We start from the raw sequence: 18,709 nt of genomic DNA, 5'->3' as shown, positions 1-18,709 counted from the left end.
CACCTGCAACAGCTGAAACAAACAAAGCTTTGTTTTTATGCTTCTCAGGTTTATGTCCGCATCTGAAGCAAAAGGGCAGGATTTGCATGTTGCACCTGTCAGTCCAAAGGGCTTGAAGTGGCACTTGAGCTGAAAGAGTGCATGGAGACAGCCATGGACGCAACATCTAAGATCAAAGGTTCTTACACCTTACATCGACGCAAATGATAGTGAAAGTCACTTTAATAAGGGAGAGAAGAATCAGACAAACAGCAGTTTTCATGGAGTTGTAGGATGCCATGGCTCATGTGTCCATATGTATCCAGTCCCTGTTTGTAGGAGGGTTACAGTTAACGTGTGACATCAGGCCTCTTTATATCCAATAGAAATGTATGTTAGAGAAGATGCAGCTGAACTATTTTGACATATTTTTCCTTGTGTTTTAAGACAGTCAAGCCATTAATAAATGCCGTCTCTTAAGATTCCGTGTCCTGAGAACATTAAGCCTTAATCTTACCAGAGATAAAAACAAGGAGCAGAGCCACGACTGCTGCAGGCTGTACCACGGAGAACTGTTTCAACTCAGTTAAGTGTCTGCAGACAATTACTGCATGGCAACCATGGCAACTGGGACGGGACATTTTTTTAACCCAGCTTCGCCCCGGATTAGAAGCTCAAATAAAACATTTTACACTGCCTCTAGGCAAAGCAAGCCAAGAAAGATGAGAGGGAGGATTTGTGGGTGTCCTGTGGCCAGGGTGTGTAACTCACAGGTCAGGTACAAGCACATGTGAAAACACAGGCTCAATGCTACGTTATGCATTATTATCAGTCACAGTGAGTGATTCTTAAAATGAAGCCACTACGGCCTCTGTCCTTTTCATATCGTCCTGCCTGTATCTGGATTAATAATCTTGATACCCAGCAGGAAGGTGCAAAGGCTGGAGCTATTATTCATATACGGTTGTCATTCCATGTTTTTATTTTCAGGTTTTTCACAGCAGATCTCTGCTTCAGAGGAAACAGTGTGATTTAATGTGTTGGAGATATCAACGCGCCGAGAGTTTGATCATGAGGTTAAAGAGGTTGATTGAACACATTGTAACTGTAATTTTGTGTAACAGTACAAACGGCCAGAGACACCATTCCTCCATCGATCTCTGACTCAATGTCTTCACATCACATTTGTATTGATTTCCATGCAGTTCACCCATATGGATGAATGGGCAGTAAGAGGCTGCCTGGTATTGTGATTTAGTCAAATTGAGATTATAAACACATATTTTCTTTGTATTTTGCAGCCTAAGAATAATAATGCGTGCAAGTGTATCTTATCTGGACGGGATTTTTATTTGAATGTGGGTTAACTGACTCTCCTGAGCATAATTGATGACACGCTTCAGCAAATCTACCTTTGTTTGATAGCATCAGTGGAAGGTAGCTTAATCCTCATTAGGCATTGTTCATGTTGTGGCTGGAACCAGACTATAATTGATCTGATTTGCGGCTTCCTTCCACCTACAAACAGAGACCAGCGAGGACATAAAGTCAGCCCAGAAAAGTATTCACAAAAGCATGCATATCCAGACGATAAAGACAAAGTGCTGGATAGAAAAGCATGCAAACAACAATAACAGTCCTATTCTGAAGAAGAGCTATGTTACATCAATTAAATGTTCATGGGAGCATTATCAACTGTGCAGACACATTTTTGTCCCGTCTTGTACAGTCTGCTCACTTATCAGCAGCCTCAGGCTGAGGAACTGACCTTCCTCTGGCCTCCACCATGTCATTAGGCACCTGATAATCCCTTTGCTAGAGGCAAGAGGAAGTCAGGCACCGGGGAGAGGAGGGGAAAGGAAGGGCGGTCTTATTCTCAGGTTAGACTGAGCTGGCTCACATTTGCTGCTTTGATCAGTTGTCTTGTGTGTAATCAAACCAAGCAGGTCTGCAGGGAAACAACATCCTGTCACACGAGAAGAACAATACTGCTGCCAGAGCAGCTAACGGTTCATTAAACCAAGCAAAGAAAGCTAACTTTAAATCTGTCTGCTTTTTTTAATTGTAATTTGATACATTGGTATTACAAATAATATTGATTACAACAAGACAATTAGCTGAGATGGATGTTGCTCTATGTTTGAATGCTAAATATGCAGCCAGGAGATGCTTAGCTTAGCTTAGCTTAAATCCAGCACACAAAATCTCCTGTAACACTACAGCTTTTTGATTTTACTTTTATTATTAGTTTGGATTAAAAAAGCAAGATGTAAAGTTACTTAGTGAGCTTCAGAGATGATATATTTAACCTTTAGACAGAGCCAGGCTAGCTGTTTCCCCTATGTACAGTTTTATGCTAAGCTAACCGTGTCCTGGCTACAGAGTCATATTTACTGGACAGACCTGAAAGTGGTATCAATATACTCATTTTACAAAGATGATAAGATCTACATTTTTTCTTTGAAACTGTTTCAGTACTTTACAATAACTACTCTTTCATGAATGAGACTTGCAAGTAAGTGCTTGCAGCATATATTACACTGCCACAGGCTCTTGTATCGAATTTTAATTTTGTAGCTCATTGGTCAAGCAAATATAACTGCTAAAAAATGTCACGTTTTGAGTAATGCCCCGATGATGGTTGCAATGCATCTCAGTGATTTATTCTACAGATTAACAATTTTATTCCTGGAACGGCTGCGGCGAAAGTAATTTTAACAATCCAATTAGGGTTTAGATTAACCACGGCACCAAGGAGTTATTATCAGATCTGTTTAGATACCACACAGGATAAGAGCCTTTTTGATTGTAACAAAGGCTGTATTTCATCCTCCTCGTTTTCCCTTTCCACTGATGGGAGTGAAGATGCACGGCTCGCAAAAGCAAGCAGCCAATTTTAAGCTGGCCTGTATGAGTTATAAAGGCCGGAATGCAAAGAGAGTCAATGATGTATCTAATCAATTGCTCCATCTTTCCCCGGCTGATGACTTGCCGTTACAGATGACTGGGAAGGCAGCCTTTCAACAGTGTCTGATTGATATCAGCTCCTTGGGGAAATTGCTACCGTCCATTGCCAGATTGGGGGCTGACGTTTGGGCACAATGAGAGTTGAGAAATAAAGTGCTGCGGCAGCGTCCCATATGACCTGATTCTGCCTCCCGCTGTCTTTCCTCTTTCTTCAGGGGCCACTTGTCCCAGTTTTTTTTATCTCTGGGTGAGAGATTTGTGATGGTTTGTTTGCGCTCTCACTCAATCTCCTCTCTCTCCATAATATAGACGTTAGGCGGAGGACAATCTACGAATACCACCGCGTGGAGCTGACGAAGACGAAGATCACCAATTCCACAGCCATTGAAATGATGCCCCTAGCCAGTAAGAATAAGTTATTGTAACACTCAGTGTATGCTTCTTTACAAGTGTTATTCGATAGAGTCCTTATCATTATGTGCCGTGTGGACCTTTTCCTTGGCTGTTTGTCAATTAGGCTATTGATTGTGTAAATTGTTTGACCTGTTTCAATCCTTCTCCTCTCCAGCCTGTCTCAAGTTCACCAGCTGTAGCTCCTGCATGTCCTCGCAGATCAACTTCAACTGCAGCTGGTGCCATCGGCTCAACAGGTGGGATTTTTTATTTTTAAGTTTGCTCTCCAATAATTCACCTGAATTCCTTTTACTCTTCTCACGCTGATTATAAAAGACTATTGTCATTATCCTGCATTTTTTATTTTTTTATTAAGTTTATGAAATTTCAAAAGGTAGTGGAAGAATGCCACAATTTCCAAACATGACATCATCAAAAATGTCTGACAAACTGTCCAAAAACTAAGGAAATTGAGAAAAGAGACAAAATGCACAATAAACAAAGTTATGGATGAATTTGACTGTTTGCAAATTTCATTAACATTAATTATTTTGGCTATGAAAGTCTGTAGTGAAAGTAAAACATTTGTTTTACATTTTAAAAAACAAACACTTTAACACTGAGCTAGCACGGCCTGCAGCAATAGTTGGATTTAGTAAATAATTCAGTGATATCGAGGTTAGAAGCTGGTGTCTAAAATCAGCTGAACCAAGCTGAAATAAGTAAGTGCTATAGCAGCGTATGTTGCACTACGTACACTATTTAACAAACACACAAAGTGCACAACTACGTCATCAGGATGTGCTCCAAGACAGAAATGTTCAGGATCAACAATTTGATCTGAGAATAGCTTAAAGTTGTTAATGTAAAACGTCAGCAATCTGGAGTACACACAGTCTGCATATTGCTTGTTTATCCATTATGATGATGAAATATTTGCAAACTATTCAATTCCAGAAAGCTGTCTACAGTGTCTCTGTTGCCATGGGAGTCTTATTCATTCAGACGAGACAGTAGCTCCTTTTAACATTCATTCAATTCACAACTGTTCTGTCAACCTCTGCTCCACTTTTTTATCTCATCTTTCCGTCTCCCTGCACTTCAAACTAAAGTAAATATTTGAGCCGCTAAAGAAGTGTTAGTGTTTCTCCCCAGAATTTCCTGACAGCTGAAATGTGAGCTGCAGATTTGGGGGATTTTGTTTTGTTTTGTTGGATGGAAAAAGTTTGAGGAGGAATAGATTATGGAGAGATAGGAGAGTTGTTGTTTTCATTCACAGACAGAAAGTTAAGAAAGTTTTCAACTTACAAATCTTAGCCTGAATTTGAATGTTTTTTTTGGAGGTTGTTGTCGGACTTTGTTCAGTCAGACTCGGGGCAGCCGCCATCTCTGCTCTTTTGTATGCATTTTGAATGCCTCATGCATCAAATATTAATCTGCCACTCTTTCCTTTTTGACTCATAATTTATTCTGAGTGGGATGGTTGACTGGAGAAATGTGCATCACTTCTGCTCTGTCCATTGAGATTTCACATTGAATTTGACTTCCCCTCCGCTCTGTATTTCCATTCGTCATGCCATTGACAGAGACAAATTAATTTACAGTGCACCATGAATAAGTGTTTTCCCTTCAGCAACGTAAAGAAAGTTTACGCCTGTAGCAGTGATCTTATTAAGCTGCATTTTAATGAGCTTTGTAACCATGTTACAAGCCGACTGTTCATCCCTCCTCTGCTCTTTGTATCCTTCAGCAACTTCCTTTGAAAAAAGCAAACGTGCTTTAAAAGCTCGCTAATTAAAAACGGTGGCGGCCTCGTTGGCTCCGGGGTTAATGAAAGACATCGACGTTTTAGGAATAATAACCCTGATGAACTTCTCGCTCAATGAACGCTGAGCAGGTGAGAGCACGCATGCCAACTTCTGAACTAAATCAGTTGAGTTTGTTGCGGCTGACGTGTGCAGCCTGGTGCTGAAGTGGGTTAGTAAAGCATGACGGATGTCCCAGAGGATCCACAGTGGGCGATGAGTGTCTGTGTCTCCGAACACTGATGAGTTTTGAGGAACTGAAGGGATTTGTTTACATAAAGAAAACAGTTGGTGAGCATCACAAATGCAGCTTGTGGAAAATTAATGGGTTTTAAGGAGAAAAATACACAGTTTTAATGTGTTTTATTCTCCCAGGAAATTGTTAGAGCATACTTTTGTGTTGAGAAATGGCGTAATCGCAAACTCATTGTTCTTTTATAAGCTGTGTTTGCACAGCTGAACAATCAGGGATGGATTCAGTTTGTTTACTTAAGTAAATCGAATAAGGCAAGAATGTACATTTTGCTTGTTAACGTCCTTCATTCAAAATCATACTGAAGTAAAAGTACGGTAAAATGGACTTAAACTAACAAAAGTGAAAGTAATCAGTATGCACTTAATAGTGCCACATATATTCTAAAAGGATCTGATGATGCAGCATTTTTAGTATTTGTACCTACTGTATGTACAACTTTAAAAATGAATAATAAAAAAAACTCCCTTGCTGTGCAGTAAGAATATTTCAAACTGATGAAGTTATTCCAAGGTTGCAGCACGAGAATTATGAAAAAGTTTACTTTAGAAAAGTTGGTTTGCATTGAAACAGGTTGAAATGAATACTGACTACACTTATATGAAGAAGAAAAAAAAGGTTACGGACTCCTTGGTGACATCCAAACAGCAAGTGCAGCCAAACAAATTCATATTGTTTCAATAAAAAAGCCAGACAATAATAACGACACTGAGATCTGATTTCATGCTGCACACCGCACAAGTAGTTTTCTACACAACAGCAGGACACAGTCAAGTTTGTTATGTTGCTGAGAAGTTGGATCTAGCAGCTCAGCGTGGTCCATAATCCCTTCCACACATTGATCAGTTGCTGAAAAGTGCAGGAAATGATTGTTGCCTTGTTCCAGTGTTTTGCCAACTGAATAAACAGGATGATCGGTTTGCATCAGCTGATGATTAATTCAGCTGTGATGCAGCTGTAAGAGAGTAAACAATAAACAGCGAGAAAGATATAAATGTGATATATGTTTTCCTGTGCATATGATGGTGGACTCCACCACTAACAATGAAAACAACGGGCAATTACACAATGTAGATCGATTGAATGGATTTTGAATGGCTGAAAGAATGCAGACTATAAATAGCTTAAAACTCAAAGTACAATATGTGAGAACATGAAAATGCAAAGAATAACCGCATGGCTTCCATGAATGTGAAACGGCATCTCAAGATGTGAGAATGAAGCGCAATCTAACCATCCTGCTGCGATTGTTGGAAACCTGAAGAGAAAAAAGTCTCCCTCGTGAGTTCATTTATATTCAAATGAAGCACCTCAGTCCATTTCTAATTAAAAGCACCGTGGCTCACTAGACGGCAACGAGCTGATGCCATTGAGAAGAAACAAAACACAAGCTCCCCATAGGGACAGGTTAGACCTGCTCGGTAATATTGTGTCTCGTTTTGCTTCCCTCTTGGGGGGTGGGGGAGACATTCGGGAAAAAGTGTGGGATTAAGCGAGGAATCTGTCTCGCCTGATTGAACAGATGAGGCAGAATTTTTTTCTGGCGGGGGTAAAAGGAATGAAATGATTAGAGGTAGAAAGATGAAAATGGACTGCTTCACATAAAGCTATTACCATAACAATATGTTCACTGGAGAAATGGAGCCTGCTGGGGATGTCTAAGACTCTACTGGACTCACATTATCCTCACAGCACAAATACCATCGCTGGCTTCAAACCGCTGTGTTTCTGCATTGCGAGCTGGTCAAAGGTTGTTTTCGTTCGTGTGTGTCTTTCCATACGTCTCGCACCTGCAGTGACAAATAATTTGCAGAAAGCTTTTCAACTTCAGTTTATTTGACAGAACACAGTGTGAGTGGGTTTAGTGCTTTGCATACTAACTTTCCCTTTCAGACAGGATACAGTTTGTGGGCCGACACAGAATGATGGCGATTTCACCCGTGGGCGATTTATAATTTTGATCCGTTTACAGCATGGAGGATTAGTCGCCGCCGCCTCGATTACTGTCTGCTTTTTTGAGGTTATTACTCAACAGCACCCTTACCCAAAAGCCCCATGACCCTTTGAACTCTCCCACAACAGATCCCACGTCTTCTTACTGTAATAAAAAAAAAGATCTGGTACCTCTTTGAATCTGGATCCCAAGACGAGGCAAAGAGTTGGAGGGGAAGATATTTGCGTCTCAGCTTGATTCAAATTAGAAAACCTGAAGTGTTACTATATAAAATGATCAATTATGTTTGTGACTCCTGGAAGCGTGAAATTACACACAAAAATATGTAAAATGCGGAATTTTCACACAGCGCAATCAGTTTATTGTCATGAGGATAGATACTGATAGAAATAGCCTTTATCCCATAGAGACAGAGCGCAATTAAGTCCCGCCCACACTGGAGAGGAAACCATTTGTATTGTGTGAAGGTGCCTCCTTATCAGTTCTGCTGCTAGCAAGCAGCATAAAAAATGCATAAAAGCTGCTGTGTGGTGGGAGGCACTGCCATCAGGGTAAAGAACCCAGAACCAAAGTTTTTTCAAAAACTGACAAAAGTGAGGCATCAGCAGGCACTCCTGACACTCAGTATGCCTCATGTTACATGCAGCAGGCATTTGGTCCAAATGTCGTTGTTAGGCTAACTATATTTATGTAAGTTCTGAAAAATAATTGACAGTATGCAATTGGTGTTGTGGAAGAGTATTGATACATCAGAAAGCTATGCAGTACGCTAACAACAGCAACTAGCTAATAGCTAACTCGTCCCATCCTCATTTTAGTTATCAGCTGTATCCTTGGTAGACATAGTGTGCTAAATAAACCTTTGACATGCTGAATATGAAAGTTTTTAGCAGGCATTTTGTTCGCGTTATTGGGTTGCATATTGCTGCCCCGATGGTTTCCCCCTCTGGTGTGTGGGGTTTCCAGAGTTTCTCTTTGGGATATTTGTGTTTTTAAACCCTCTACATATTCCACACAGAAACACAATACATGAAACCTTGGACTCACCAAGTGAAAACATCTGTCTAGTGTTTAAGATACTCTTCCTCTGTTTCCTGGCACCTCTCAACTTTCCACGGTTGAATAAAAGGCACAAATGCCCAAGAAAAGAAAACACTTTAGGAGAAGAAACTTAGCATTAAAAATTGGGTGTGAGGAGTTTCAAAACTGGAGTGTCAGCCGGACAGGGAGGGTCTAATAAGTCAGCGCTTGACTGATATAAGAAACCACAAATCAGGCCTCCACTAATACTCTACACAAAAGGTCCCGGGACTCAACGGAGGTGCGAAACTAAACTTCTTTTATTAGACTGAAGATTTGACTGACAGCTGTTTTCTCTCCCATCAGATGTTCCAGTGGCTTTGACCGTCATCGGCAGGACTGGGTGGATAACAGCTGCCCAGATGAGGTGTGTGTGTGTGTGTGTGTGTGTGTGTGTGTGTGTGTGTGTGTGTGTGTGTGTGTGTGTGTGTGTGAGTGTGTGTGTGTGTCATTTCTTTCTTTTTTTGCACACAACCATGACAACGCTTCTTATCTTTTCAGACCAAGGACAAGATGTGCGACATCACGGACACCACGCATCTCTACCCGCCCACCACCACAACAGTCGCCAAAACCACATCCAGGAGCAAGGAGCCCACTGCAGGCGGGGACACACTCTCCACCTCACACCCTCCCACCAGCGTCCCCACCGAAGGTGAAGTAGCAAAGCGCTGGAACGGGGCCACGGCTCATATTGTGTCGGAGCCCAGAGCTTTTGTTCCCGTAGTGATGGATGCTCGCTCTGCTTTGCAAGATGTTAAATGAAGTGCATTTGCTGGAGCTGCTCTTTATTAGTATTGATGTGTTTCCTCTTTAATAACATGAGCAGGACATTTTTTTTTCTTTTAGAGAAGGCATAAATATGTGCTTTAGCTCTCCACTTACGCTATAAAAAGATATTCCAGATGGCAGGGAGTGGAGCAGATGTGTTTGTACCAGCTTTTAAACAATGCAGATTGAATTAGGAAAAACCTCACCGGTGTAGATGCACCCACACCAACCTGTGATGATGTTGTTCTGCTCTGCAGGCTCGCCATCAATCTTTATGTTCAGAAACCTTTTATTCCGTTTCAGATGATGGATCTGTTGAAGTGTCAAAACTATTTCCATCCTGTTATTGTCCTTCTTAATCACTTTTCAGGTTAATTATGGCATTCACTTTCGGTATTTGAAAGGCGAACAAAGGGCAATTTTTATTTCTGAAGGCTGAATGTTTAATAGAAAATTAGATTGAGCTCTGGCTTTTATCTCAGTAAGTGGAAAGTGACTTTACAATAATTTCGAAGTTTAGTGAAATTGGCTCAATCTGATTCAGCTATGAAGGAAAGCTGATCCTTGTCATTACCTGCGCTCCCCCTCTCTCTCTTTCTCATTTTACATTTGAGGTTTTTTTCTGGTCGGATTCCATTATTGTGGATTTTTAGTGAAAAGGGAGCGCTTTTTACATTATTAAATAATTTTTTTTACAGATAAATGAAGTTATAAAGTCATTAAAAGGCATTGTACAAACATATAATATGTGTTTTATTTATTACTCACAAAGTATCTACAGTGTAATATCAACAAGTAAGGACCATAGGACCTAAACACGGTCCAACAATTTACGTAGTAAACATACACACAAGTAAAAGTAAAAAGAGTATAAACTTAATATAGTAATTTAACAGTAGCTTAGTGACATTAGCTAGTACTCTCACTGTGGACACTTTAATTGTACTCTTGTACTCATCTGGTGCAATATAAATACGTTTAAGTACTTTTATACATATATATATATATATATATATATATATATATATATATATATATACTCTTATTCCGTCTGTATATTTAATACGTTTAAGTAGTTTTATATATATATATATATATATACTCTTATTCCGTCTGTATATTTAATTGGAAATCGATACTATATTCTTCTTACTCTTACTGTTTTACTACTGTTTATTGTTATTTGTTACTTTGTTTATATTACTTTTTTACTATGTGTCTCTATTGTGTGCAAGGCTGCTGTATTCCCGCAATTTCCCCACTGAGAGACTAATAAAGGATTATCTTATCTTATCTTTGTATAATGGATAGCTGGGTTAGTTTGTTTATCAATTCAATTATATTGACTCATAAAGAGAAAAAAGAGAAAACACTCCAATAAGGATGTTTGGTGAGCAGATAAAAGATATCTGATGACAACCAGACAAAATGTCGGATATAAAAATGTCAGTTAAACTGAAATGATGACGAATGGGGAGTCAATCCCATATTATACGCCGTCCTGCTGCTACATACTCACTAGAGCATTTGTGTATTAATCCGCCTCTGCAAATAGTACCCAACACATGCTCTTTTAATTGCAGTTTTAATAACATTTGGTAAAAACTACAATGCCCAGCAGTTTTTAAAATGGACTTTCCCTTCTTTAAATATGGAAATATATATATATATATATATATAGTTGATGTTTTTAATGCTTTACGTCTTTCGTGAGGAATGAGCTTCGGGCTGAGAGCCACAGACAGGGCGGGACTGTTGGAGCGTACTGAGAGGCAGACGACTGCATTGTTGAGTCGAATAAAGGCAGAATGAGTAGGATTTGTCTGCTGCACTTTGTAAACACAACATTCAACGTCGGCCTCTCGATGACACCAGCCAGCGAGTTTAGTGAGCTCCAGTCCAGATAGCTAATGGGTGAAGTATTTGTCTCCAGGCGGGAGAATTTAGCAGAGCGTCAGACTCAGACGACACTGATTGCAGTGTGAGCCAGGGAGCAAGACCCCCGGAGGTCTGAGGAGTGACGGCTGGAGACAGACGCAGAGCGAGGGGCTGAGAAACGCTCACAAGCAGCGAGCACAGACAGATTATAAGAAAAGAGAAAAATACAGGTGGAGGGCTGAGGCTCTGCAGATACAGACAACGCCACACATTATTAATGTGCACGTATTGATTGAGAGGGATTATTTTTGTATCAGCATATATTGTTTTCATTTAGAAAGATTCTACTCATTGTGCATTTCACTTTATTGCCACTATATCAAGAGCTCACAGTACAGGACAACATTCAGCATATTTTTACAAAATAAACAATACAAAACAACCTATATTAACCCTTTCATGCATGAATTATGATAACCTCAGTCAGGATTTTTTAAATAAGTGTTTTATTGCTCTTTAGGCATGAAAAACAAGATCTGAACTTTTGTATACATTTTTTTAAATACATTTTTAAATGTCCACGCCTTTTTGTTTTCAACTGAAGAAATATGTATTTAATAAAAAAATGATATATAAAAATGTGAAAACTCTAAAATAATATATGTACATCCAAAGAAAATGAGCAGACTATCTTTTATTATAATTGGCAATACCCGCGGGGCACAAAGCCACAAGAGACCGCATGCAGATGTACTTGGTTCTACGTGTGCATGCAGCATCATCTGACCCAGCAGAACCTTGATAGACTTTAAATCTATGCATGTATCCAGAGGATCCTGCTCTCACCGACACTTTCTGCTTTATTTTCAGCTTTTTTCACTTGAGTGGCACATCCTGGGCTTCCTCAACCTCAACTCCCTCCTCCCAACTCCCTCCTCCCAACATCAGCCTATAGCCAGTGATGCATGATGTCCAATTTAGTGGACAGATGTTTAATTGTAATTTCCTCCCAATATAAATTCAATACTTGGAAAATGTATGAATGATATAATTCCTTAGTTGTTACTTGATGTCACAATCATTTTCATACCTGCAAGGGTCTCTTTCCATAGAAGGATTGGGAAGATGTTGATGAGTGAATGGGTCTTTCTGAACTTCTGTCAGCCATCTTGGTTTTGAGAAATGTATCTTGCACTTACAATGGCTTACAGCAGTGTTTTGAATGATGCAATAGCGTTCACTTTAGTGGTTTATGTGCAACTATGCCATCAAAACCCATGCATAGACAAGAAAACAACCTTTTAATAGCTGTCCACTGTAGTGACCTCTATGCATGAAAGGGTTCAAAAAGAACATACCGTATTATAACATGTATCATACGTATCATAAACATATGCATTAGTGTACCTTAAAGTGTAAAATGTTTGGTACAGAAAGTAAAATACTTAAAAGTGCCAACTGGTGGCCTACGGATGAAACAATAAAAGATATTCCTCAATTTTGTTAAAGGAGCCTGCTTTGCATGTTTGCTCATACAATATTTATGCAAAAGAGATATTGGTATTGTTATTGTTATCTCGTTAATAAAAGTCAAAACATGTTTGAAACATGACATTTACTTTAGATACGTATTAAAAGTTAAACATGTCGTCTCACACTGACAGTATTTTACCAAGGAAAGTTAGAGGGTGTCATGCTCCTTTGATATTGCAGTGTAAAGTACTCAGCACATGATTCACTGCTCCCCAGCGGGAGGCGAACCCAAGCCATACTGCAGCATAATCTCAGTTATCAAATGCAAATCCTCTTTGAAGGGGGCCGCCTGGATTCTACTGCTGATGATAGGAAAACGCCCAAGGTGTCTTTTAAAGCTTGTTTACTTTTTTTTTTACTTGTCTCTAGAAACGTGTCAGTTACGAATTGGCTGGATTTATGTCAATTTTGACCTAATTTCTCTTTTTTACGGCTTTTTTACGAGCAATTTATTTAAGTAAACAGGCAGTTAAAGTGAATCAGCTCCAGAGACACTCACCTACTGTCGTCATATGAAAGACTGTGTAAATAATCAATACTAAAAGCACACACACACACACACACACACACACACACGCTAGACCGTATGTTGTGTCTTTTCTCATGCTTGTCTGATGCACAGCACATTGAGCTGGTGGTCAACAAATCATTTCAGACATCCACTCGTATCCTTGTGATGAATTTACTGCATCCTTTTAAGAACATGAGACCCCCGTCGATAAAGTAGGTGAGGACATATTCATAACTGCGTATCTGTCGGATACAGTCAGATTCACAATCGGAAAAGATTTATAGATTGATAAAAGTGTCTTTGACGTGGTTTATGAGATGTACATGGCTGTAAAAGGAGTAGCGTTAAGGTAGAATGTCCTTGATTTCTTCTTTAAAGAGTAAAGGATAAAGTTGCCGCTATTATGTTTCTGACATTTTTCACTAATCCCAAAGAAACCAACAATGCATTAGTCAGTCTCTTAATACCCAGTCTGTGGCTCCCAGCCATCAGGCAGGACATAACTATTTAAAAATGAGTCATAAGCAGGCGGTCTGAACAGTGAAGCCAATGAGGAAGTGCCTTGAACGTGCATTCCTTCTAATGGCCAGCAGGGGGCGACTCCTCTGGTTGCATAAAGTAGTGTCAAACTAGAGGGTCCACGATGGCGGTCCTCAAACCAACAGGTGACGTTTGCTTCTTAGTCTATGCTTGTAAGTACATAGTTTCATTTCTAAAGTAAGTAGTTTTCCAAAAACAGCTGGGCACTGTAGTTTTTAATTAATACACATTCCGTCTGCTGGTGAGTATTTCCGGCAGCAGAAAGTTGCATTATGGAATAAACTACAGTGCCCCTGTTCATCATAATGAAGGAGCATGTCACTGAGTGCAACAGTGTGTCTCAGTCATGTGTTTTTAATAGTTTCTGGACAACAATACAGTAATAAGATATATATCAGGCTCCACACGCACAATAGTGGGATGAGTTCAGTGTTGTTTTTGGTCTTCCTGTGAGATTTGCTGACAATAAATAAAACATCTCCAGACTTGCTGTTGGAATGAAGGATTTTCTGACCTCATCAGATGGAGCTTTTCAGTCAGTGTTGTGAAACTACTATAATAAAAATATGCTATTCTATTTACTTCCTGACTATTAAGTTTAAATTGTCTATTTTTCCTATACAACTAAATCCTCAAAGAGCCAGGCTTACCCATTCTTTCATTCTCACAAAAAGGCATTTACTTTCATCACTCACTGAGGGAGTAGTCGACCTTCTCTCTCCCACACCCACATTAATCGTCTTGTGGGGGCTGAGTTTAAATGGACACTCCATCGCAGTCGGGGTGCTGGATGGGCCGCTGTGATGAGGATGGATGCAATGTGAAAACTGTCCAGCTGTGAGGAAAAACACGCAGAGTAATCCTACAGATCAAACCAGGGCCTGTTGAGAGGACTAAAGTGTGTTTGGTTTACGTAGTTGTGACTGTACGTGTGTGTGTCCAGGAGGTCAAGAGGTCACTCTGCGGTGTCTGTTGAGATGCCGACGTAGAGAAACTCCTCGCACTTTTTGACACGTACAGCGGATCAGTTTCCTCGGCTCTCGCTTGTCTCTTCAGCTGCAGGGGTCAAAGGTCAGATTAGAGAGCAGTATGGGTGACTCATGGTAGAAGAGAGAGTGAGAGGAAGGAGAAGAGACACAAAGATAAATGTGTCTTTGTGGGTTTAGGCGTGTTTGGGTGAGAGAAACACCAACACAAAGAGTTAAGATCTCTTTTTTTATCTATTGACATTGAACTAAACTTTAAATTTAGCTGTAGCTTCAGAGGAAATACAAACTGATCGCTCTGCTGGTCGTTCTCAACGTGAAACAAGAAGTCCACGTTGATTTATTTGTCACGTAACTTGTGTACTTCAGTAACGGCATTTGAGTTATTTAACCCAAACGACAGTCCTTTCTTAAACCTCATCAATTAGTTTTGTTGCCTGAACCGACTCAATTTCCTAAAAACGAAAGTTAATTTTGAAAAAATAATATGCTCTAACAAGTGAAAACATGAAACATGTTGTTGTCGGAAAATGCACAAAAAATGTGTATTCACTTTTTGTGAGATCATGCGAACCGTGGTGTGGATACAGTGAATGATTTTGGAGGCTGCCGTCTGTTACAAATTATAATGAACCACTTGAAACATGTTTTTTAAGACACAATTTTGATTTGGAGTTGCGTCTGCATGTACATCCATCCCCCTTTTTTCTGCAAACATCCACTTGGGTAGGTGGAATTTGAGGGTCAAAGGTCAAGGTCACTGTGACGTCACAAATACCATTGTTGGCCTTAACTCAGAAACTCTGCTCTTGCTATATATTTATGGTACTAAAATAAGGCTATTTGGCCTAGTGAGCTGTTATGGCTCATTCTTATCAATATTGTCTCATTTTCAGACCAACTTTTCATTCATGTGGGCCTCTAAGTACGAAGTCATGAGCTGAAATCAGAGAAAGTTCACGCCTAATGAATACTGTTTTTTATTATTTGGCAATTTCACACAGACAATTATGTGTCCAGAGTAGATCCCACCCGGCTCTGTTGCATATGTGAACACAGACGTAGATTATTTTGTGAGATATACATACATATCGTAGTTTAGGTTACTTTCCCTTGATCAGCGATGGTGATCCATATTCATGACCCTCACTCCGGTCTGGGATTGAATTGAACTAAATTTTGTGCGCTCTCTACCGTATCTCACTTAATGATTCATTTCAGACACCAAAATGTTGCTGCATTGCTTCTTTAGAAAACTGAAATAGAAAATCGCTTTGAATTAAATCGTCTAGTGAAATATATGCGGTGGTGGCGCGTATGCGCTTCATTTGCATAATGTGAATCCTATGGTGTGCGAAAATGCCTGCTACCCTTCGAGGAGATGTGGGCCACGCTACAACTCCATATTTCACATGTATAGTTAACCCTAGACTGCTTTTATATGCTGAATTATGCATGCCGGACCATTCTATCCAAAGCTTTCATTTTTAATCAGATTTTAAGTGGAGTAAATTTCATGTTGAAATTCCCACTAATGAAAGACGCTTAATCTCATTCAGGCCTTCGGGGAGTTGTTTATAATATCAGAGCTTCAAAAACAAACTACAAAGAGAAGAAGAAAAAAATGGTTATTTCTGACGCTAATGTCTTTCTTTCTTTGTCTCCTCACAGATGACACCAAGATCGCCCTGCACCTCAGAGACAACCAGGGTAGGTCTCTATCTTCCACGGCTGTGGAGTCCAATATCTGCTGCCGCTCCCCGTGGTTTCTATGGCTGTGTGTGTGTTTCTGTTCTCACCACCGAGGTATCGGCCCCTGATTGCTTTTTGATCTTTTTTGGAGGACGCGTGGCTCAATCAGCTGATATAAACTTCATCCAGCAGCCGACAAGTATAATGCTTAACTGTCCTCTGTGGGTAGCAGCAATCGATTATATTGTCTGGGCTGGTAAGAGAGGAAGGCCGGGCGGGGTTGTGCCCAAAAGTAGAAGCTGTATTGAGTTGCATATTTCACATGAGGTCTCAAAGGCAACAGGAGAAACATGGATATGAGGTATTTTCATTTTCAAGATGTGTCTGTATTCCTGTCAGGCAGAGGTAGAAAATAAGATAGCTGTAAAAAATAAACATACTGTGCCCCTTTGTGTATTCAACAACAACAACAAACATGTATCTTGGAGGAGAGTGTATCTTCTTCTGCATGTTTGCATGAATGAAGACAAAGGCTGCAGACTTAATTACATCACAAGTAATGTGACAGTTGCACCTTAACAATTCAACATTTAATTAATGTACAAAGTGGAGGGAAGCAGAGTATCACGATATTTTGCGTGGCAATATTGAATCAATACACAGATGCCAAGAATCGACCCTTTAATTTATAAACTATTAATATTACAAATACAAATTAAACCTTTTTATTTTGCTTTTTCAGTCCACTTCAGTCCAGTCTGCTCGACTTGCAACCCCATTTTGCTGCAATACAAATATTTGAAGAGAGATGAACCGAGTAAAGAGTTATTACATAAAACACATGTTGACAAGTTGCCGTTAAAAAAGGTAATAAACATGACATTGCAATAATCAGCATATCACAAAATGCTCAAAAACCCCGAATGAGATGGTATCTTGTCATAGGTATGATGAGTGTATGAGTATCATGATTATATCGAGTCATGGGGCTCCCAGTGATTCGCATACGAACACAAACATATGGGCAAAGCATCCCAACTCTGAAATGTCCTCCAACTCTATCAGTTTTCAGAGATAGCCTCTCGGATGTTTCCAGCGGAGAGGAATTGGAAATCTGCGGCTTCTATCACACTTCCATTACACAAGCGCTGCATTGCTCTCATCACTCCTCCGCCTGGCACTGTGATGACATCTTTTTTTTCTTCTTCATGCATCCAACCATTTCTCACTGAATACCTGCCAATAATGTTTGTTCAAGGTGAAAAGCAAAAAGCATGAATTTCTAATGTCCAGAGGAAAGATAGTTGAGTATTATAACCACTGCGTATTTAACAGGTTTCATTAACCAGAGTGGTTTCAAAAGGTTTCCTGTCATGCATGTCGACCTCGATGACACCGGATGTCTTCTGTTCAGCTCTCATGCAGTCAGTTACACTAAGTTTCCTCTGACCTTGACTGTGGTAGGAAATGTTGAGGTAATAACAGCTGAGATGAAGAACAACAGGAGCCCTTTAGTTTAGTTTCTACTCAACGACACTCCTCAGCCTCCATTAACAAATAATCTGAATTATAGGTCAGTTTGTATTATTAGTTTCCCAAAAAAAAATGGTTGTGCTGCACTAATGTCCAGCTGGAAAAGGAACAACTTGGCTGGGTTTCCTTTGGTCTCATTTGTCCTTTCTCAAAAGCTCAAATGTATTTTATTGGCTTCTAAGAGCTCCGTTAGTGTTTATTCAGTCTCCTCAGGTTGTAGCAGACGTAAGGACAAAGCTGATGGGGAATGGGGAATTTGCTAAAGACGAGCCGTTTCTATGTCCAGACTCCATTGTGCTACAATGATAAATGACCAATTATCTCCATAATTATAAACTCAAGAATATTTTTAGCCATGCTGTCGGCACGGCTCTATGTTGATTGATGTTGTAACTTGACAGGATTTACATTTAGTTTTTTCTTTCTTATATAATTATAAATTTATAATATTTGGGTTTTATACTTTTGGTCAGACAAAATAATTTTTAGGATTTCACTGATCAATAGGCAGCGTTCCCTTTTTTAATTGATTGATCAGAAAAAGACAAGGAAAATAATGATTAGTTGCAGCCCCAACAACAAACTACTGGGTGGACTGAAACAGAATTGTGTGCAGACAGTAGACTGAATACATTATTTAGCTCCATCCCCTCGTGTCACTTACGGTTGCTAAAAGCCCCCCAAAAAAAATAATTCAAAACCCTGGGCTTCAAAATGGCAGCCCATAAACTAATGGCTGACACAGAGGTGACTGCATCCACTTTTCCAGTCTGTGGTGCAGACGCTCATGGTGCCCACAGGATGAGTCTTAATGACTTCCATGAGCTCAAAGTT

At 39.8% G+C, this 18,709-nt stretch overlaps 1 protein-coding gene across 1 annotated transcript in view; it reads left to right on the top strand.

Moving 5' to 3' along the window:
• The window catches only part of plxdc2b (plexin domain containing 2b), a gene marked incomplete at both ends in the record, with an annotated part of 84,513 nt that overhangs the window by 62,145 nt on the left and 3,659 nt on the right, over positions 1–18,709 (top strand). Inside the window, 5 exons of the mRNA XM_079234389.1 lie at positions 3,256–3,351; positions 3,515–3,596; positions 8,738–8,798; positions 8,933–9,086; positions 16,322–16,360. Coding sequence (XP_079090515.1) covers positions 3,256–3,351; positions 3,515–3,596; positions 8,738–8,798; positions 8,933–9,086; positions 16,322–16,360 — 432 coding nt within the window. The remainder of the gene's footprint in view (positions 1–3,255; positions 3,352–3,514; positions 3,597–8,737; positions 8,799–8,932; positions 9,087–16,321; positions 16,361–18,709) is intronic.

The sequence above is a fragment of the Taurulus bubalis genome (assembly GCF_910589615.1).
Source record: "Taurulus bubalis genome assembly, chromosome: 18".
Lineage (NCBI taxonomy): Eukaryota > Metazoa > Chordata > Actinopteri > Perciformes > Cottidae > Taurulus > Taurulus bubalis.
The sequence above is the reverse complement of the archived record's forward strand: the minus strand, read 5'-3'. Positions and strand labels throughout refer to the sequence as shown.